This window comes from Phoenix dactylifera, chromosome 5, assembly GCF_009389715.1.
Source record: "Phoenix dactylifera cultivar Barhee BC4 chromosome 5, palm_55x_up_171113_PBpolish2nd_filt_p, whole genome shotgun sequence".
NCBI lineage: Eukaryota > Viridiplantae > Streptophyta > Magnoliopsida > Arecales > Arecaceae > Phoenix > Phoenix dactylifera.
This window is the reverse complement of record NC_052396.1, coordinates 13,563,734-13,587,561: the sequence shown is the minus strand read 5'-3', so window position 1 is coordinate 13,587,561 and position 23,828 is coordinate 13,563,734. Positions and strand designations below refer to the sequence as shown.

At 38.3% G+C, this 23,828-nt stretch overlaps 1 protein-coding gene across 1 annotated transcript; it reads left to right on the top strand.

The window, feature by feature from the left end:
- Positions 1–2,800: 2,800 nt before the first annotated feature.
- On the top strand, positions 2,801–18,819 carry LOC103703821 (aconitate hydratase, cytoplasmic-like). Its single transcript, XM_039126845.1, has 20 exons — positions 2,801–3,123; positions 3,232–3,336; positions 3,454–3,614; positions 4,172–4,264; positions 7,068–7,253; positions 7,384–7,545; positions 9,918–10,062; positions 10,227–10,369; positions 10,452–10,508; positions 10,625–10,704; positions 10,797–10,872; positions 11,298–11,483; positions 12,429–12,496; positions 12,591–12,709; positions 12,811–12,932; positions 17,050–17,148; positions 17,247–17,726; positions 17,862–17,960; positions 18,069–18,311; positions 18,419–18,819. The coding sequence occupies exons 1-20, from the start codon at positions 2,832–2,834 to the stop codon at positions 18,491–18,493; spliced, it is 2,991 nt and encodes a 996-aa protein (XP_038982773.1). The 5' UTR covers positions 2,801–2,831; the 3' UTR covers positions 18,494–18,819.
- Positions 18,820–23,828: the final 5,009 nt, after the last annotated feature.

The following is a 23,828-nucleotide window of genomic DNA, read 5'->3' as shown; positions in this document are numbered from 1 at the left end:
CCCTTCTGGGTAGTTCGGCCGTTACTGCACGATCAGAGCAATTATTATCTTCTATGTGTGCAATATGGAAACAATTATCGATCAGTTAAGGCACATCCCACCAATGTTATCCCATTCTATATAAGAAGATGGTCGAGAGACTTCCAAGCATACTTTTTCATCCATTCTCTCTCTCAAAACTCCATCATTCTCAAACTTTTTATTGTTTTTCTAGAATTTGGCTGACTTAATCATCATAGGGTCTCCTGCCAGACACATTCCAATAAGTGGACTTCCCTTTTTATTTTTAGGTCAATCAGGTGATGTCAAGCGAACCATTCTGTTTGAGCTCGAGCTCAATCACCATCAACTTTTTTTACCAATTCTCTAACCAAACTTCTAAGGGCTCGTTTGGTTCACGGGAAGCATTTTCCCACTCTGGAATATGATTCCTGGGAAACATATTTCTAGAAAGAGGATGCCTAGGAAAGTATTTTTGGCATATTTGGTTGACCATGGGAAAGTGACAAATTTCCAAAATATTTATGCTTGGTTGACCATCCACTTTCCTGGAAAAGTTATGTATAATTTCTATTATGCCCTTAATAAAAATTAGGTTTTTAATGCCTCTTTAATACTTCTTTAATGCTGAAAGGCCCTTTTGGGAAAAAAATAAAAATGGAATGATTCTCACCTCATGGGAAAGTAACTTTTCCATGTTTCTCATGGGAAAGACTTTTCCATGAAATGTGGGAATCATATTCCAATGGAAATACAACTTTTTCATCTCTCTCCTTTGAAAACTCCAATCAAACAAAAGTCATCTCATTACTTTCCCGTTGACCATACTTTCCCCCTTTCTTTTCCCGCGAACCAAACGAGCCCTAAACTTGAAGCCTAGCTTACCAACCTCACCTTTTTACCTCAATCTTAGATCGACCTCAGCTTCTCAATGTGGATTCCAGCTGCATCAATTATTATTTTAAGAATCTAGCATTTCTGTGGGAACACGAAACTTAACATGTTTTTAAACTGAAAAGTCCTCTATTTTACCAAAATTGGCAAGTGCTGATTTATTTCTCAATACCAAAGTCATAATTGTTTCTCCATGATTTTTTTTTCCAAATTCGATTTACTCATCATTAATTAACAATTTTGAGTGTTTTTGAAATTCTTATTGATAGGGTGTTTTGGTCTTTTATTGAATAAAAAAATCAACTAGACAATCAACAATACTAGGCTCTTGATAGAAAATTGGCATGGAGACGCTATAAAGGCCTAACGACTTTGATGCTTAAACTTTGTTGTATTGTATTAAAAACTGACCACATCTATTGCTGTCTTTGGAAATAATAATTTGCTTTTGCACGGCGCTATAATAGCTTTTTTTGTTGTTACAGTGAAGAGAACAATGAAAAACTACTAGCATTATATGCTATTTTATTTCAATGAACAGTTAAAATATCTAATAAGGACTATCATTCTCTTGTATAATGCTGATATAAAGGTTATTTGCCAATTGTTGTTTAAATATTCATTATTAATAAATGCTTAATTTTGATATGGTGCCTTTTGCTTTTTTTTTCTTTTCCTTCAGGGTACGAGCAAGAGTATAACCAAGGTATGCTGAACCATTATGACCTCTTGAAGCAAACGATTCAAGGTATATCGAAATGAGAAGAGACATATGGTGGCAGAGTTGACTGCAACTTGAGCTAGTATGTGTCAAGCCCGGCATATTCTATGGACAATGCAGTTCTGTTCGAGGAAGACTCAGCAACGGTGATTGGCTGGATTCAGTGAGATATTCGGGCTATAGTAGATGGAGAAATCACATTTCAGACTATATAGAAAAATCAATAGAGCTGCGGATTGAATGACCTCATATGTGACTATCTACTCTGGGTCTATGGGTTGCTGAAGAAGAGTTACGAAGAGTGTTTCGTGATTTGTTATCTTTTGATTTTTTTTGAATGTATTCACGTTAAAAGTGCACGGGCCATCTTTGTAAGAAAAAAAAAAATCCTGCATAGACGGAGCGGAGTTGTTGATGTCGTCACACCAAATTTCACTCGAACTCCTCTTATGCTTACCCTTCTTTTGGAGAAGGAAATATAGACAGAATGGGCGTATACTGCGCATTTATCAATCTCCTCGAATAATTGCCATTTCACCGGAGGAGAGATCACATAAGGAGACGTGTCGGAGCACGAAATACCGGCCGGCGCCGCATCACCAGCAGCCACGTCAGATATCAAGTGGCCCCCACCGTCGACACTCTTGCCGGGGAAATTGCCTTAGGGCCCAATTATTCATCCATATCCAATACCACGTGTCATCTGTCTATTGGTGATTCACACACAATCATGTAATACGAGGTATCTACGGTTCCTGCTTTGGTATTCTTGTTCGCCCTCGTTGCATTGTTCCCGAGGTGATCAAATCCCAGGATGACAACACCCAACACACCAATAAAATGAATACCCAGTTCTGCACTCTGAGTGAGACCGGGACCCACGCATCATGGACCCAAAGTATCCTTCGATGCTGGGGATTTGTCGGGTCTCAGTTTTTTTTAATAACAACGCAGCGCTCGGGGGCGGCGTGATGACCTTCCCGGCGGTTTAGGGGATCGCCGAACCACGAAGCGCGCTCCCGCCACGCGTCACCTCCCCTCTCTATTCCCCCCACCCCGTTATTATAAGCAGCACCACCCCACTCCTGCCCTTCTCGCCTCGCTCTCTCTTATTCCTTCTCTTCTCCGTCGTTATTCCCGTTGAATTTATTCCAGTTATTCCCGTTATTCTTACGCCCGATATCCCCACCAACCGACCCGGCTATATATTGGCCTCATGACTCTGATAGCTGGGGCCCTCACCCGATCATCGTCCTCTCGCCTCTCCTCCCTCTACGCTGCCGCCAAGTCTTCTTCCCACCTAACCTCGCCTCCTTCTTCCCCTCCTCCCTCTCCGTCAAACCCTCCCCCTAGATCGCCTTCTCCTCCTCCGTCTCCGTATTCGCCGGCGCCGTTCTCGTCGTTTGCTCGGTACTTCGGGGACTGGCGGTCGCCACTCAGCCACCGGGCTCAGATCCGCTACTCAGCCACCGTCGCCGAGCGCTTCGAACGCCACTTCACCACCATGGGTATCGAGTCTCTCTTTTTATCTTGGAGCTCTTTCTTGGCTCTGATCAGCGTTAGATCTGATCTGTTGTGATGCCTTCTCGGTTCTTGATGTGTTTGTTGATTGATAGCCACTAGGAACGCATACGAGAGCATCTTGACGTCCCTCCCCAAGCCTGGGGGAGGTGAGTTCGGGAAGTACTATAGCTTGCCGGCGCTGAATGATCCTCGGATTGGTGAGTCTTTTGATGGATTTTTGGCGTTCTGAGCTTTTATTTTCTTTTCTTTTGCAAAAAGGAAGATATTCTTCTGATACTGTGCAAATTTGGGAAATGGTGGTGCTGGTGTTTTAGATCGGCTTCCATATTCTATAAGGATTCTTTTGGAATCGGCTATCCGGAACTGCGATGAGTTCCAGGTCACGGGGAAGGATGTGGAGAAGATCTTGGACTGGGAGAACACTTCCCCCAAGCAAGTCGAAATCCCCTTCAAGCCTGCTCGTGTCCTGCTTCAGGTGCTTGCCCCTCTCCACTTGATCTTTTTTTTTTCCCTTGCAAATGTTAGAGCATTTTCAATTCAGAGTACTCTTAATTTTTACTAGTTTAGTAGATCGTATTACTCTACTTCAATTTGAAATTTTTATTCTTCAAACCAAATTTCATTACTGTTTGTTAAGTTGCCTCTTTCCCCTTTGCAAGTCTTATATTTTCGTTTTTCTCATGTTTTTCGCGGGGGAAATATAAATTTTAACAGAAAGTCTACAAAACTCTGAACTCTTATTGTATTGTATCATTTTTATCGAGCTGTTTGATGTCTTTCTTCTTTTCCTTAGGGGTTTTCATGCTTCATTTATTGCTATATTTGATATTTTGCTTTCTTTTGTTTCCATATTTGTATTTTCGACAATCCAGCAAATTTGTCTCATTTGTCGTGAAGTTCTTATTTTGTTTTTGAGTAACGGATTTGTGACAGTGCTGTAGTTAATTTCACTTGAACTTCTTGGTTGGTTTCGCTTATACAACTTACATTCTGTAACTAAACAAAACTGCTATTGTGTATCTTTTCTGTCAGGATTTCACTGGTGTTCCAGCTGTTGTTGATCTTGCGTGCATGCGGGATGCTATGAAAAAACTAGGCAGTGATTCAAATAAAATCAATCCATTAGTAAGTTATTTTTCTCTGCTTGACATCCATATTCTAAAAGTAATTCCAAGAAATCCAGATATTCAAGTTAGAAATTTGCTCTAGCATTTTGTTTTTTCTTGGACTTGTCTGTTCTAATATGATGTATCTGTTTCTTAGGTTGAAAGATACTTTAGTTTGATACTTTTTCTTTACTAATAAAGAAAGGTTAATGAATTACGAAACCTTCATTTTATCTTATTCATGGATATATTTTTCCATCATTGTTTTTATTTTATGACTTGCTGACTGTTTCTGCTATTTCCTGTGCTGACAGCTAAGTTTTTTGTGAAGAAGGAATATTTACTTTATGAACATGGTAAGGCTTACCCTAGATGCTTGTTGGCTCTGCAGAATTAAATCTTACTAAATGAAATGTGGAAAATGGGGGGTTGCTAGTGTGTTACGTCTTGAAGACTCACCTGTACTCCTATCATCAGAGCCGGCCCGAGCCTTAGGCGACCGAGGCGGTCGCCTAAGGCCCCGGGCCAATGGAAGGCCCCCTGGAGGTGGAGAGAGAGAGAGAGAGAGAGGGAGGGAGGGAGGGTCTGACCGTGACCAAAAGGAAGCAAAGGCTCCATATAAAACGGGAATAGGAGCTGGCTACGAGTCTTCCCCCTTGATGGAAGGGAGGTGGAGAGTTTCTTGGCCTGCAGAGAGGAAATTTAGGAAGCTGGGGACGGTAGTTTTGTTTTGGATGGAGAGAGAGAGAGAGAGGAGGGATTTGGTTGGCTTGGTACACGCCTGAAGCCACTTTTATCTTTCATCCCTTCTCTTGTTTGGTTTTGGTCTTGGTTTTCCTTCCCTCACATTACTCCTGATCCAGCTGGGCCATCAGGAAGAAAGGGGGATTGGAAATGGACTTCTTGGAGGGTGGAGATTCTTTTAATTTTCTCCTCTCGGTTTCTTCTCCCCTCTTGGGTGGTAGAGAGAGAAGGAGGGAGGGGGTTGAATGGCTGCTGTGATGTGATGTTGCGGTTGCTGCTTGGGTACTCACTTGAAGGGGAGATGGAGGGATGGGACTTTTATTAATTAGATGGAGTCAATTTCCCATAATGCCCCTACTTTCTCTTATAGAGAAGCTCCTCTCTGGACAAATTCTTTTCTTTACCTTGACCATGAAGTGCCATGGGATGACCTTTTCCTATTCCGCTCTTGCTTGACATGATAAACAATATTGCCAAGCATTATCTCAGTTATTTAATCAGTTTTATGGCCCTTCTTTTAGGATAATTACTTTTCTGCACTTCCATTCAAAAATAATATTAAATTAAAAAGATTTCTTGCCTATCTTTGTTAGATTCATGTACCTTTGTTGAAATAGTGTACTTGATAGCTATCCATTTTCATATCATTTTTTAAATATTTTATATTTATTAAAAAAATTTATTATTAAAAAAAAAGCCTCATTCATTGGATTCGCCTTAGGCCCCCAAATGTATTGGGCCGCCCCTGCCTATCATTAGTTGACAGTTAGAGCTAGTTAAACAACAATTCTATACAGTAATTAAAATACAGAAATTATAAAGTATTTATGGAAGATTAATATTATTAAACCAAAATCTTTGAATTTTCACACCTAGACATGTTCCAGCATCGATAGAAACTCAAATGAACTGGACTATATAACACACGTAAGTTGTTGAATTGTTGAAAACCGAAATGTAAGAAAACAAGTTATATTCTTGATTCTCTATGTTCTAGTCTATTCAATATCACACATCAACTCCTTAACATAGACGCTGATCCTACTATAATATATGTGTGTGCAATGAGGGGATACTCGTTGCATCCACAATTGCACTTTTAAATTAACAAATCTGCATTTACCTTTTAAATAAATTATCCTAAAATGCTTTAAAATGCAGTCTCCTTTACCAGAAAAGGATTCTACCTCAAACTATTTTGAAGCTAGGATTGGATGGAATTTAAGTCAAGATAGAACCCTAATTACCTTGGGATTCCACAACCTTGAGATTTTACATTCTAGAGGAGTCTTTTATATGCAAAGGAATTTACATAACTGCATGTTTGATTTAAAATTAAGAACCTCATCCAACTCTCCAAGGTGTGTGAATACCCATTGAGACCATATCTAAACTATGTAGCTGGAAAAAATTCTTTAGACGTTCAGGTCTTAAATGATAATAGAATGAAAGTCTGCTACATGAGAAAACACCATTCTACAGCTTGAGTTTACATACCTGAATATCTCTGTGTTTGTGCAACAGTTGCTATTGGATGTGGTTACATGGTCATAGGTTTCATCATGCCTATACAACCCTGGCTATTTGGTGCATCACAAGCCTTTGATTCGTCAATCATGTCAACTCATTCACCTGGCCTGAAATTGTGTCTGTACAAAATTGCAGAGTTAAAAGAATTTTTTATTCTACCTGGTATGGTGACATATGCTGTTAGCAGTTCATATCAACAAGAAAGTCTAAAAATGGGAAAACAAACTCAAGACGAGTTTGCTAGCAGTTCTTACATTTGATTAGTGATTTGTATGAAAAAGAGGTTTAAAGAACAGTGGCAAGAAAGTGAGAGTGTAGTTTGGTAGCACTCATGGTATGCTGTACCGGTCGGTACTGGACGTACCGTACTAGTATCGGTACGCCAATGTCGGTACGCCTGGCGTACCGTATACTGTACCGTACCGACACTCGATATGCCTATCTAGTGTGGCATCGGTACGGGGTCCGGTACCGGTACTTATGAATTTATTTTTTGTTTTATTTATCCTTTTGGGTACAACATAAGACTTGAAAGTTTTTGCATGCAGGTTCCAGTAGATCTTGTTATAGATCACTCAGTGCAGGTTGATGTAGCGAGATCAGAAAATGCTGTTCAGGCAAATATGGAACTTGAATTTCGTCGCAATAAGGAAAGATTTGGATTTTTGAAGTGGGGCTCCAGTGCATTCCATAACATGCTTGTTGTTCCACCAGGATCTGGTATCGTCCACCAGGTAATTGAATTTTATTGATCATGAAGAGTGTGGAGCAGCTGATCTAATTTTGATGCTATGCTGGAACTCTAGAGTTCAATTTATGAAATGCAATCTTAACATGATAAAGTTCTGAAATGTTGTTTTGTAGGTGAACTTGGAATACCTTGCCCGTGTTGTGTTTAACAATGGGGGGATGCTATACCCCGACAGTGTGGTAGGCACTGACTCTCACACGACTATGATCGACGGGTTAGGTGTTGCTGGCTGGGGAGTTGGTGGAATAGAAGCAGAAGCTACAATGCTTGGCCAGGTAAATGAAGCTTTTTTTTGGCCCATTTAACACTTCTCAGCTGGTCTATGCTTGCAATCGCTTTTCTCTTGCCTTATTATTCTTGACAAATCATATCATTTTTTCTTCTTTCTTTGTTGGCCCGTTTGTGTTTTTGATTTCATATCCTTCTGGACCTCTTGTGCTTTAAATACTTGATCATTTTATTTCCTGCCCACCACTCCTTTTAAACCATTTACTACCTTTGCCTACAGTTTCTTAGTAAAATAACTGAAAAATGGTTACAATCCAAGTTTGCCTAACCGGGCCGAACTGCTTGGTTCCACCTGTACTGAGCCGACCTGGTGGGGGACCGGGTCGGTTCACCTTGTTTTTTCAGAACCGGCCGAAACCGGTCATGAACCGCACGGACTCAGTCTGAACCGGCTGGTTCCGTGTGAAACCAATGCGAACCGTCCGATTCCCACCGAGTTGGACCGGTTTTGAAATGGCTCCCTCCCCTCTCTCTTTCTTTTGTTTTAAACGTAAGTTGGGAAGGCCTGAGAAACCTCTCAGGCCTTCCCCAACTATCCAAATAACCTTCCTTTTCCACGGCAAAAAACATGCTAATTCAATACGATTGAAGAAAGATCCAACCTTAAATTAGATATGTTTTCTTTCACCTATCTCATTTTTTCTCTTTTTTTTGGACACCAAAAAGTACTTTGAAATTTGCAAAATATTGAGAGATCATGCCAAAATTTTTGATTTTGGCCTGATTTTATGATATGTTATAGATTTATGGATGATCTATACAATTACATAAAAATATTTAATTTTTAGATTATATATAATTTTAAAATTCAAAAATATATTTTTGGATTAAATAAAATAAAATTTAAATAAAACTATAAAATCAGAAGTGTATTTAGGGGCATGCAAGCTATTCTCCAGCTAAATTTGGTGTACATTTATTCAAGTTTTGATGCGATCATACGCATAGCGGCATAGGCTTTAATTTTAAAAAATTGAAAAATAAGTAGTCTTTGATGCATGCCCATAGGTCTAGTAAAATATATATAGCATGTATGGTAGAGGTATACGTGGATCCGAGCTCAAATTAACTTTTTGAAATGTTTATATTTTAAAATTATTTTTTAATTTAAAAAATAATTAAAAATATATAATTAATATAAAAAATTATGAATATACAAGACTAATGTGCCTTTTGACTATACTAATGATTTAGATATCTACAAGAAGCATCTCCACTCGACGAGATTTTAGATATCGATATATATGTTGTACTTTAAATATATATAGTTGATTGTATTATTTTATATTTTTCACCTCACTAGTCAATTTTAGGATATTTTATGTTGCTTCTTGTAGCATTTAACATCTCACTAATCATTTTATGTTTTGTACCACTTTAAAACAACAAGATGTATCATTTAGGTTATACCAGAATCATAGAAACATAAGAAAATATAAAAAAAAAATCAAAAGTATCAAATTATTCTTGAAACCATTGAAAAATTTGAAAAATTTGATTACCAATTAACCGAACTAGTACTGTACCGACCTGCCCGCTGACCGGCATGGGACTTATTACCGGTTCGGCAAACCCTCGTTACAATGTCTGAAAATGTAAACCTTTTTGTTATTTATAAGAATTTTCTGACATGGAGATAAAAATAGTTGATAATTATATTCATAGCTTTATTAATGTGTAAATGCTTTTTGCCTCCATTTTTTTTTAATTTCTTTTGGATTATTAAAGTGTAGGCTTAGTTTAATCAGAGTGCCCAAAGAATTGAGGGTGCTCCAAGAGAGTGAGCAAGAGGAAGATTAGAAAACTCCTAAATCAACAAACAACCACATAATTGATTGCTTCATATTGAAAATTCCTCCGTTTGCAAAATATTTACCTTCAAGTTCCATCACAATCATAAATAATACATAAATGGGTTAACAAAGTGTTGGAGAGTTTTTGTTTAGCAAACAACCTGATAACTGTGGTCAAAGGGGTTCAGCTTTAATAAGGTTACTGATCTTCCCCAGTTTTGTCACGAGGTACCAACTTCCATGCATCTACAAAGAGAACCATGGTGTATCACCCCCCTCCCCCCCCCCCGGCCGAAAAGAAAAGGAAAACCTACATCTATGATTGTTAAATTGGTACTTGTTTGCACATTGCCCATCCCGTATTTAGTAGCAATTTCTTGTCTGTGAAAGTCAGTGTCTCACCTTGCTCCTAAAACCTTGGAACTTTTAGGTTAAGCCATGTATGATTTAACTTTTTTTCTTGATGGATATTCCCTTTTCTTTGTTTTCTTTTCCCCCACCTCTAGTGATGATCACCAACAATCTTGCAGTTTGTCACTATAATTTTTATTTTCGTCTTAGTGCAGCCAATGAGTATGGTGCTGCCTGGAGTCGTTGGTTTCAAATTATCTGGAAAGTTGAGGAATGGTGTGACAGCCACTGACTTGGTTTTGACAGTAACACAGATGCTTCGGAAGCATGGTGTTGTAGGAAAGTTTGTGGAATTCTATGGTAAATTGGTGAACTGATATATTCCCTACTTTTTCTATAGTCTATTTAGATTATTAAAATTGCTTTTGCATTATTTCAAGTGATTTTACTATTACTCATTTTTTTTGTACTCATTTAACTTATGTCCATTAATCAATTATGTGGCTTATTAAAATTGTATACAGGGGAAGGCATGAGTGAACTATCACTGGCAGATCGTGCCACTATTGCAAATATGTCACCTGAATATGGAGCAACAATGGGTTTCTTCCCAGTAGATCATGTTACACTGCAATACTTGAAACTGACTGGCAGAAATGATGATACTGTAAGTCACTGTTACCATCTGCAATTGCTATTATGATGATTTGTTTTGTTCAAGGGATAATATTTTTCTTGGCAACTTTTAGGTGGCGATGATAGAGTCCTATTTGCGGGCTAATAAGATGTTTGTTGACTACAGCCAGGTACCTCTACCCTTCTGATACTAAATTGATAGCTTGTGTAACTTACTTTTTGATTGTATTTATTTATTTATTTTGTAATTCATACCTTCTGAATGAGGTTTTATTCCTGAACTCAGCCCCAAACAGAAAGAGTGTACTCATCTTATCTAGAGTTGAATCTGGAAGACGCTGAACCATGTGTATCAGGGCCTAAAAGGTCAGGATTTTTTGTTATAAATGTGAAATTGTTTTTGGGTAGCATACTGTTAGTACTTTGCAAGCTTGAGTTATTTTGATCTCCTTTGGCAGACCTCATGATCGAGTTCCCTTAAAGGAAATGAAAGCAGATTGGCATTCATGCTTGGACAACAAAGTAGGATTCAAGGTAAGGCAACTGGTACCTTGTCTTTTATGTTTTCATGGATACAGCATGGAAACATCCTGTCATTGTTAATGGATGTTATTATCTCCATTTTGGCTCTCTTAAGCATCAATATTGCCTTTGCTTAATCAGTATCATACTGACCAAACTGGATTACCAGTGTGGTTTTCCTCTCAATATGTTTCAACAAACAATGCTTCACTCCTGTGCACACAATGGTTAAAAGGAACCTATGGGTGGGAAGTGGCTATCTAATGGCCCACATATACTTTTCCTCATTATTATCATACACTTAGTATAACAACTCTATTATATATTTCTTTTGATACTTATTTTATAAGAACAAAGAGATATGTGCAATAATTGTAACTTATGTTGGAACACTTTGTTGTGTTTTTTTGTAATGTTTATCCGACATGAGGTTGCAGGGTTTTGCTGTGCCAAAAGAAGCCCAAAATAAAGTTGCAGAGTTTTCTTTCCATGGGACGCCAGCTCAGATAAAGCATGGTGATGTTGTCATTGCAGCTATCACCAGTTGTACGAACACATCAAATCCTAGTGTAATGCTTGGAGCTGCTTTGGTTGCAAAGAAGGCTTGTGAACTGGGCCTTGAGGTTGAAAACTACCCTCCACATTTCAGCATGGTGTATATCTTTTAGTTTTCGTGCATGTCTTCTGGTGATTGAGACTTCAGTGTCAAAGTCTTCTTGACAATACACCATGTAGCATGCAGGTCATTTATTTTTATTCAGACAGACACCAGCATACTATGATAATGGCCAAAACACTTCTTAATAATGAGATAACATGCTTATTTTCTTTGATTTGCTTTAATGGAAAAACAACTATTGTATACAGAAACATTAGTCATCTTTTCGAGATCACCTGTTTCAGACATGTACTAATGGAATCATTGTCCTTTGATGACATTACACTCTATTTGCTTGCATATTTTAAGAGCCCAATGTATACTAACATTGTCGTGCTGCTAAATTATATGATGACAGTATCAATGAGTGTCTAGCAGCATGGCAATGAAAAATCTCTCATGCATCTTAGCCTATTAACACGAGTGCATTAAGGGTGTACGAAACTCTCTAGAGGATGAGTATATGATACAGCTCATGCACATGTTTATACAATAAAGTAATGGAAAAAAGAAGAATGAAAATCTATCTGATTTTTAACATATATAAGTTGGCAAACAACTAAGTTAACTTGATCATGTCATCATTATAGCCTGCCTTCCACTTACTATGCTTCTAGTAATTAATTTAGCTGCCATTGTTAAAATGTCGTGTCTTCCTGATTTTTCATCCTCATACTTTGCTGTATGTTTGCTTTCTTTTCCTCACATGTTTGATTATGGATTTTTGCCCGATAAAATACTTTTCCTTGTTGCTTTGTATATATTGTGTTAGATGGCAAAGGAAAAGTTGATGGATCATCTATGTTATGGCTCGTAAAATAAATTGTTAACTAGGAGAAGGTTTTCCTGCATTCACAACTTTCAAATGATTTGTTCCATGTACTAAATCATTTTTGTCATTGTGGATCAGGTAAAGCCATGGATTAAGACAAGTCTGGCTCCAGGTTCTGGAGTTGTGACCAAATACCTGGAAAAGAGGTATCTTTTGAAGATTGTAGAGCAAAGAATTATATTTTAAGTTTTAAATTTCTGAAGTATGCCGAACCTTTCAAGCTGGGGTCTGTCTTTGCAGTGGTTTACAGAAGTATTTAAATCAGCTTGGTTTTCATATTGTTGGGTATGGGTGCACAACCTGCATCGGGAATTCTGGTGACCTTCATGAAACAGTATCTGCTGCAATCTCTGAGAATGGTAGTGTTTCTGTTATTGATCAACATAGTTCATTGTCTTCTCTTTGTTTGGTAGAACTTGTTCATGCATATGTAGTTCTGAAGTTGGTTGTGTATTTTCAGACATTGTTGCAGCAGCTGTTTTATCTGGGAATAGAAATTTCGAGGGACGTGTACATCCTTTAACCAGAGCAAATTATCTCGCTTCCCCGCCTCTGGTGGTAGCATATGCTCTTGCTGGCACGGTATGCAATCATAAAAGTAGTAGTGTCATTTTGTGCTAGTATGCTGCTTGCTTGAATGCTTGCACATGTATATCTGTGATTAATAAAGTTTGGCTGGCATTTGCAACATTTGTGGCATTCTGGTTACCTTACATACTGGTATTTCTCAAGAAAATCGAAAAAAGAGTAACAAAAGTATTGTTTAATCAGATGGATCATTTAGTTGGCAACATTACATTGATTCTGGATATGTAATCAATGGAAGACCGGTTTAACATTTTTAAGTGTTTTGATTTTATATTTTATTTTCCACAGATATGGCATTGTTATGTATATTGCTGGTGATGAGAATTACCAAACATTCCACTATATAAGCACTATAGGAAGGAACTATGTATGACCAAGGATTGCCGAACCAGTACCGGGTGCCGTACTGGTCAGCGCCCGGTCTAGTTCGGTACCGGTTCGGTACTAAACCGTACCGCTACCGAACCGGTTGGCTTGGTTCGGCAATCCTTGGCCTGGTTCATGCATCTACATGCCGTATTTTTTAATTTTTTGGGAGTTCGCTTTTTTTTCGAATTTTTTTCTATAAATTTAAGTCTAATTTGATGTTTTTTTGTTGTTTTTTTAATTTTTTTTAATGTTTTTTGATGTTTCGGTGGCAAAATTAACCGGACGAAACCATCCAGTTCGTTCTTGTACCGGCTAGTTTCGGCCAGAATTACTGTGGTTCGGGCCCCGTAAGGGCCGGAACCATTTTTCATGCACGAACTGACTTGATCAGAGACCGGGTCGGCTCGGTTTGGCCCGTACCGCCCCAAACCGGGCGGTACAGCCTGGTTCGGCAAGCCTTTTATATGACTAATAGAAGCAGCGATACCACATTGGGCCAATTGTTGGTTCATTGACTGATAAAATCAGGAATTAAGATGGTTGAATTTATATTCAGTTTTTAGGATTCTATTCTTAAACTTGTTGCAGTTTTCATATTAACTTTTGGTCTCCCCTCCTTTCTAGTTAGTTTTTGAGTCCTAATATGAGGATGATTATTGTCTTAAATTCCTATTTTAGGTCTAGCTTGGGTTAGGAAATATTTAGGTCCTAAAACTTTTTTTTTCAAGTGATTTGAATGGCATTTCATCAGGGGCAGAGCTAGGATTCATATTGTTGGGGGGCCAAGTTTCTTAATGATAAATTATCTATTCAATAATGTGTGTTATATGAGTTGCAGAATTATTTCAACTTTTCTGTATCATGGAATCAAATCATGTAGCAGGATTTTAAATGAAGAATAACATTTTTAAACTTGACATTGTAGGAAATAGTGTATTTAAAGAGATTTTGACATAGCTGTTAGTCTACTATGATGTATCCAAAGACTTGGCATAGATCTGAGAACGTCAAAGAATAAAGGTACAGAGGAGATATTTTATGACATAAGATAACATCACATGTTCTAAGGAGATATTTTATAAAACGTTTGGAAAAATTGAAGCAGTTAGCAAGGTATTTGGGCTCCTTAGTACTTTTATTGAGAAACTTCGACAAGCAGGAGCAGGGAAAAGCAATTTCTGTAATCTATGGCTATGAAGTTAGGAAAAAGCTAGAAAGATGTGCCACACATGGAGATATCAAGTTCTACATTACTACTTGAGAAAGTAGGTAAGCTGATTTTTTTGAGGGTTTTAAGCATATGGTGGAGATTCTTGAGAAATTTTTACTTTTTGATCTCTTAAATGCGGTCAGATAAGAAAAAAATACAAAAGACAATATTTGATTGAGTTTTAGTGGAGTGGACCTCAGATTGAGTGCTCATACTTGGAAGCAGACGATGTGTAGTGGGACCCATGAGATTTCAAGTAATTACCATTAAAGAGAGTGGTGTATAGATTAAGGAGCTGTTACAAGAAGGCCATCCCTGGAATTGCAATAAGCACCCTCAAATAGGAGTCTTCGCAGTGGTGGGGTTTCATTGGTGGGGGTTGAGGGAGTTGGTATCCTGATATATCAGCATCTCCTCCAACGATCTTGTATATATCCCCTTTCCCACTTTTCTACTCTCCTTCACAATTTTTGACTGTCACAGAAGAATAGACAGATCTGTATATTCAGATATGTCCTGATGTATCTCCTCTATTGATCTATATATATCCTGTTTTCCCATTTTTTTTACACTGTTTCACTCTATTCTGACTGTCACAGAGTAAGAGTATTCAGATCTGTCCAGATGTCAAAATATTTTTCAATGAGCTATATTATTTGTGGTCCTAATGCTAAGGGGCTGGATCACGAACCAGCAATATTGAAAAAATAGCATTATGTGTGTTTTGTTTTTTCCCCTTTTTTGTCATGATTTTAATGCAATCCATTGTAGATTTAATTTTCAGAATGAAGTCATTTTGGGTTGAAGGGCTTGTGGTACAAGGAAGCAACATGTGATAATTATCCTTTGGTCCTCATTGTCTACATGGCGTCACTAATTGTTATTCTTGAACATTCTGTCATGAAACCATTATTAAGAATTGTGACTCCACCTTTCTGGTCTTAATTTTGTGAATTCTTCTCCACCATCCGTTCCTGTTAAGCAAGAAATCTCAGTCAAGGTAGATGAGATGGCTAGAGAACTTTGTTCCTTGTGAAGTTCAATAACCTGTAGGCCATCATGACTACTTTTATGATAACCACCTACTTGATGCTTTTGTTAACCTGAAGTTCTGTTCCAATAGGATAGTAGATTGAATTATTGAAAACTTAGTATCTTCATAGGAAGGATGTAATATGTGGAAGGGGTTGCTTGAGTTGTTCAGAAATGCATGGTCAATTTAAGTGCTTTTCCAGAGAAAAAAATAGTAGGAACATGGTCTCTGGCAGTCTTGTGTCCTCATAACGTCCAGTTCTGTAACTTGTACAAAATAGCTGGTCCAATCACTTTGTAATAGCTTATTTCTCATTGGTACATTATGACTACAGGCACAATTTAGAAGTGCATATTCATTTAGCCAACTCACTCTGGCCTGGCCACAAGACCACATATGCCCTATAGGCTTCAATATGAAACATAATAAATTAATAATGGACTATGGTGTTCGAAAACCAGTAATTAATTCCAAAGCTTTATTTTCACAAGCACATTATGCAAATTCTATAAGCAGGTAAGCATGCCACAAGATGATCGATGTATGAACCATTATGCGTAAAAAAAAACAAGTGACGAGAAATATGAATGGAATTCTTCAAAAAAAAAATGGAAAAAAGAATTAACTTAGTGGAACTGTCTAATAAGAGGAACCACATTAAAACAAACTCCAAATTTTAGTTAGGCTCCAACTAGGTTGTTCACTATGACTTGGTGGACGTGTATGTCTTAGCACGTATCTACATCATGCAGTAGAGACATGATACTATATTGAGCTATGCATATGTAGGTATATGCTCCACATGCTGCCATATCAGAATTTTTGGTTTTTGCTGTTCTGCCACCTTCTTCTGCCACTTTTTGAGATTTTTTGGTTGTGCCGATATATATATGGGCTGTTATAAATTTATAATGGAGGGCCAATTTTTCTTTATAGTGAATGTATCACATGTCAGCCCTGTACCTCCCTGAATGCACAAGCAAATCTTAGCCTGTAATTGACATAAAGTAAGACTTTTGCTACCTCATAAATCATCTATAACATGAACATACATTAGTAAAGCTATTCACCAACATATATAGTTGCTTGTTTTTTGAACCTATGATTTGACATTTGGGTTTGATTCTTCCAAGAACTTATATTTGCCAATGAGTTGGGAAAAAAATGTCTTCTCTAAATAATTATTTTTAGTTGCTAGCTAATAATTGCGGTACTGATTTTCATAACTATTTTGCTATAGCATGTGAAATCAATATGCAGTATAACAGTTGTTCTTTGGCCAATGGTAACCTATACCTAGAGGAATCATAAATTCTGCCCGTGTTGCTAAATTGTCTATGCTTTTAGTTTGGCTGATGCTGTTTACTTGTCTTCTTAGACAGTCTTGCCTCTTTTGTGATTTTAATTGAAGTCCTTGGTAGTAAGATTGGCAGTGTTAGTTTCTCAGGATCCTCATATTTAGATATGTGGGGCTTAACTGAGGAAGAGTTACCTTGCAGGTCGATATTGATTTTGAAACAGAACCTATAGGTACCTCAAAAGATGGAAAGAAGGTTTACTTCAAGGATATTTGGCCATCCAATGAAGAGATAGCAAATGTAAGCTGTTCAGCTATTCCTTTCTGTTTATGCCAAAATGACTCATCAGAAACTAAGGGACACGGGCTTCAAACTCATTTTGATTTGAATTTCTTCAGGTTGTGCAATCCAGTGTGCTTCCAGACATGTTCAAAGGTACATATCAAGCAATTACCAAAGGTAATCCGATGTGGAATCAGCTATCGGTGCCATCAAACACACTCTACACATGGGACCCTTCATCAACATACATTCATGAGCCTCCTTATTTCAAGGATATGACAATGTCTCCTCCTGGTCCACATCCTGTGAAGGATGCATATTGCTTGCTAAACTTTGGCGATAGTATCACAACTGACCACATATCACCAGCTGGAAGCATTCACAAAGATAGCCCTGCTGCCAAGTATTTGATGGAGCGTGGTGTTGAAAGGAAAGACTTCAACTCATATGGCAGCCGCCGTGGTAATGACGAGGTGATGGCAAGGGGAACATTTGCAAACATTCGCCTTGTGAACAAGCTTTTGAAGGGAGAACCGGGGCCTAAAACTATTCACATTCCTTCAGGGGAGAAACTATCTGTGTTTGATGCCGCCATGGTAACTTTTACAAAATTTCTCAGACCTTAAATTGTAGGTTTTCATATATTACTGTAATTTTTTTGTTATATCATTGTTGCTCTAATTCTAAGTTTTCCCAGAATGCTCTTTTAAATACTTATGCTTTGTGAACAGAGGTACAAAAGTGAGGGGCATGATACTGTCATATTGGCTGGAGCAGAATATGGAAGTGGAAGTTCTCGTGATTGGGCTGCAAAGGGGCCAATGCTACTGGTAAATAATTTATATATTCCTTTCTTTGTCAGCATTGTCTGCTGTCTTTTCTGGCTGTCTTTGCCCATCATTCATGTCATTGGCCTATTTGTAAATGGTTGGTTGCAGGGTGTGAAAGCAGTGGTTGCCAAGAGCTTTGAGAGAATCCACCGTAGTAATCTTGTGGGCATGGGAATAATTCCCCTATGTTTTAAGCCTGGAGAAGATGCCGAGACCCTTGGCTTAACGGGCCACGAACGTTATACCATTAACCTTCCAAACAGCGTTAGTGACATCAAACCTGGTCAGGATGTCACAGTTGTGACAGATAATGGCAAGCAATTTGCATGCACCGTCCGTTTTGATACTGAGGTATGAAAAGAATTGCTGGTGAAACTATATGTTATTAGCCCTGTATGCTAGTTACTGCCAATGTTTGAAGTTTGTGCATCTATTCATGATGCTTCTTATGCGTACAGGTGGAACTGGCATATTACAATCACGGTGGAATTCTGCCATTTGTCATCAGGAATCTGATCAACAGCAAGCATTAGATCGAATAATGTCTGGACATGTAGGTAAAGTGAGGGGAGTTGATCTTGTTTTATTTGTCCAAGGTGTTTCACTTTTGTGCCTTGAGGCATATGTTTCGTGTTCTGTGGTCTTGGTTTTTTTTCTTCAAACCTGCCCAAGAAATAAAAGAGCGTGACAGGAGGGAAAGGACATGAACGCTGTGTGAGTCCATTATGAGGTGGATGTTCCATATTGACAGCACAAGATGCATTCCTTGTGTGCTTGATGAGATCCATGTTCATTATTCACAGTTAAAATGCAAACCATCTTGATATATCAGATGTGTTCCCTTTTCCTTGTTTTAGCATTTTATCTATACCCAGTGGTTTTCAATGTGATTATCATTTGGAGAATCATATCGGTAGTTGAGGAACCTCTGAATTTGGAGAGAGATTGGATTTAATGGTGGCTATCTACTTTGTTGATCTATCTGAGTTTCAAAAGGCCTGGAATTTCTTGATGCATATTTGGGAATTAAAAGTATCATTCTTATCCATGCAAACATGCTGCTCTGTTTTGGTTATGAAAGTTGACTAGCGGACCAGGTTTTCATTTATTTCTGCTTCCGTATCTCACTGACATGGTTCTGTTTAGTAGCTCGTCAACCGTTTTTGTCTGCTGTTTTATTGTTCAGGTCTATAACCAGCATATACTCTTCTGATCAGAAGGGCCGAGTTACTTCTCCCGGGTACTAATTAATTTCATATTCCTAACAATTTTCAATCTAAACTGTTACACCTAGCTAGTTTGTATCACACGTGCACACACCCTGTTTCTATCTGCTATTTTATTATTCAGGTCTATAACCAGCATATACTCTTATGGTTGAAAGGGCCATTGTAACCTGCACACGCACCGGCATGCACATATGCATGAGCATACACACACGTATGCATCTCGAAATCATATGATTTTTGATATATAAGTAATTTAGAGGTAATAGATTACATTCAATAGCTTGGATTATCAATATGGGATCTCTCATTATCGTCCAGTTAGATCTAAGTGAAAATTTACTCGAGCGTAGCTGAGTCTAGCTCTTTCTATATATTATATTTTTATATATAGTCTAGGACTTGATTAAGTGGATTTTCACTTAGATTTGATAAGATCATGATTGGAGGATGAGGGTCCCTCGATTATTTGAGTTGCTACATATGATCTATTACATCTGAATTGCTTACATAAAAAATCATGTGGTTTGAAGACTCAACAAAATATGTACCGTTTCGTATTCATTTTTGACCATAGGCTAAAGATCTTCAAATCGTACTATTTTTTGTATGTGAGTTGCTTTCAGGTAGTAGATCACATTAAACATCTTGAATCACCGATGTTGTACCCTATCCTTTAATCATCACTTGGTCAGATTTAAATGGAGGTTTACTCGGCCAGGTATATAATCTAAATAGAGTTATGTATGACATGCTATGTGCTGCCTAGCATTTATTAGATGATTTTTTTCCGGGCAATATGACTTTTCTTGCCAGGTCAAGCCTGGATCACTTAGTTGACCTCACCTCCACTTTGAAAACGTCCTGAGTTTAAATCTAGATAGTAGCCTCCCTCATCATGTTTCTCAAAAATAAAAAAAAGGCTCATGGCACCTTCTAGAATTAACAATGTTTAAGTATAATAAAAATTATGTATCTCTAAGGTTTGAAGCAGATGTGGTGTTTAAAAGCTGCAATTTTTATGGTAACTTCAAAAATTTAAAATTTGTATTGACGTAGGAAATTTAAACTTTTTAATCGTAACATGCATAGTCATGGATCGTTCATATCTAAATGCTCTAATTGATTCTACGAAAAATGCATAAGCCTAATCGCAATCTCTTGGACTCACATTGTCATGATAGCCCGATCCTAATCATCCCTATATCGAATATAACAATTTCATATTCCAAGCCCTTATTGATGCTCCATTGAATATTATAGGTACTCCATATTGGATACTGATGGTATTCGAACCTATATACCCTTACACTTAGAAAATATATCATGCATGGTCATCAAGGCTAAGTAGCTAGGTTGCAAGGGAACATCTTGAAGTCTAAAATACCTTATTAGTCCAACATGACAATGATGAAATAATTACCTATCTCAAACACTTAGGGCTCGTTTGGTTCGCAGGAAAAAGAGGGGGGAAAGTGTGGTCAACGGGAAAGTAATGAAATGCCTCTTGTTTGGTTGGAGTTTTCAAAGGAGAGAGATGAGAAAGTTGTATTCCCATGGAAATATGATTCCCACATTTCATGGGAAAGTCTTTCCCATGAGAAACATGGGAAAGTTACTTTCCCATGAGGTGGGAATCACTCCTTTTTTGTTTTTTCCCAAAAGGACCCTTCAGCATTAAAGAAGCATTAAAGAGGCATTAAAGACCTAATTTTTATTAAGGGCATAATAGGAATTATACATAACTTTCCTAGGAAAGTGGATGGTCAACCAAACATAAGCACTTTGGAAATTTGTCACTTTCCCATGGTTAACCAAACATGCCAAAAGTACTTTCCTAGGTATCCTCTTCCTAGGAATCTGATTCCTAGGAATCATATTCCTAGGAATCATATTCCTAGGAGGGAAAATACGTCCCGCGAACCAAACGAGCCCTTAGAAAAGCATCCCTAGATTAAACACCAAAAGCTTCTTTCAACATAAGTGGTGTAACCATTGGAATATGGCTATGTCTTTTTTATTTTTTATAAAAAGCTTTCTCGCTCCAGTATTCTAGAAAGCTGCCGGTCCAGAAAAAATCAAAATTTCCATATGATTAGCCGTTAAAAGCAAATTATATATGTCAGTTGTCCTCTTTGCCCTATTATCATAGAGACTATTTATCACCTTCTAATTGCCCATTCTCCTTTCATATTTGAAGAATTATTGATATGGCTTGTGGGCTCAGCTATTGTAATAAACTATCCTTAAGAAAGCTATGGAGTGATTAGTGAAAGCATCCTAAACTCAACTTTTGCTACCTGCATGAGACTCTTTGGTGTTAGCAGCATAGAGTCGATTTGGAGGAAAAGGAATATTCGAATCTTTCTTGAGAAGGTTAACAACTCTAAAAGCACCCTTCTAAAGGCCTTATCTCTCTTTTCCTCATATGAAGCCATCACTTTGTAGGAGAACCTCTCCACCTTCTACTTGCTATCATCTAAGTTCAGCCGTTTATTGTAATTTGATTTGAGAGAATTTTCTTTTATTTCTTTTATTGTGACTTTGGCGGGTCTTAGACATGCTTGCATTTTAAACTTAATGCAGTAGGTGGATCTTGACTTCTAAATAACAAAACTATTTGAGGAAGCTAAACAACATTATGTGGATCATTGAAGAGATTTATTCCATTTTAACTTTTGCAAAAGAGAGCATTCATTCATTCATTCGGGCCTATCCAACCAAACATTGTAGATAGTCATTCTAATTATTCCACATTCCCAATAAATACAAATAAAAGAACTTTCTTAGATTTTCTTTTTATTCAAGGACCAAACAAGGCTTAAATTCTTTTGTGGTTGAGATATAAACATATCCTCTCTATGTTATAAGTCTCAAGTAGACGGCATCGACTCGCACAAGTATGATTTGAACTGTGGGGGGAAAACCCAAGTCGCGCCAGTCCGGAGGCGCTCGACCAGGGAGCGCCGACCAGAAAGCGCCGACCAGAAAGCGCCCGACCAGGAAAGCGCCCGACCAGGGGGCGCCAACCTCGCGACACGGGGGAAAACCCAAGTCGCGCCAGCCCGGAGTCGCGCCGACTAGAAAGGCGCCCGACCAGAAAGCGCCCGACCAGGAAACGCCGACTAGAACGCGCCGACCTCGCGACGCTCGAATTAGAGGCACCCCACTGAGCAACTGGCTCGGCTCGGCACCCGGCCAGGTGCCGAGCCCTAAAATGCCTTGTCCAAATATTCGACCCCAGCCTAATCCCTTAGAGAGAATCTGACAACTAGATATCCAACTCCACCGTACTCTGCTACCGTCGTCAAGCCATTAAGGCACGTGACCTCCGCAGGCCTCCGGCACACCCGATCATTAATGCGTGTGACCCCTGCGGGCCTCCAGTGCACTCAACCATTAATGAACACGGCTCAAGATGATCTCCGGATCACTGGACCATCAAAACATATGGCTCTCCCTGATCACCGGTTCACTCAGCAATTAATGCACTTGCTATCTACGAACCCCAGGCCCACCACGGCCGGCGGTTGAACCACTCCAACAGGTCCGATCAACCATGACAATTCGCTGACTCCGGTCTGATCCGGTCTCATCCTCCACAACGCCATTAATGAGCATGATCGTGCCCAATTATCACGAAGAAGACAATTTGCCCTGTCACCTCCCAGGTAACATATTTTCGTTCTATAAAAGGGAACCTGGGGGAGAAAAAGAAAAAAGAAAAAACATGAACCATTTAATTTTATATTGCTCTCCAACTCCGGACGGGAGCAGCAAAAGGTTGTACCAAGTTGAGCTCATATCAAATTGAGATGGAGGTGTTTTAGAAAAATTGCTAACCTAAACTTGTTTCATAAACCGCTGAAAAACTCTGACATGAACTTGAGCTATATGATCTATTTAAAAGGCAGATTGGGTTGAAGATGATGACCCACTTGCTAATGACCTAACAAGCTTAAAATCAAATTGATATAATTCAAGAAATGCTGAACCGACCGAAACAGGGCGGTATTTCGGTCGGTTCAGCCCGTATTGAACTGGTATCGGCTCTAATCGGTTTGGTTTGGTGTTAAAAATCAGTACTGATCGGTATAGGCCCAAACCGGCGAACCATACTAGCCCGTATTTTGAGGCTTTTAGATGCGTGAACCAAGCCGAATTAGTGGTACATGTTCGGTACCCGGTCATACCAGTCCGAACCGATACCGAACTGGTACCGACGCCCACCAGTACGTCGGTACGGTCGGTACGACGAATCTTGATATAATTAAACCCATAATAGCATAGTTAATCTATTAAACAAAAAGGAAAAAAAAAGAACTTAATCTCTAAAAGTCCAAATCAATGTTAGTTATTAGCTAGCCTATTGTTCTATTTAATATTTTAAGGTTTTTTGCATGAATATCTTTCTAAATATCGAATTTTACATGAATACCGTTTCAAAATTGATATTTGCATGTATACCCTCGTCAAACACTTGTTTTGTCATTCTACTCTTTTTTTATTTTTGTTTTTGCATATCTACCCATACTATATAATAACATTAAAAAAATAATGGTTTCAACTTAAAATGACTAAAATATCCTTAATGGGTAGACATGCAAATAGATCGTGATCCCGATGGCAGGAGACAAAGACA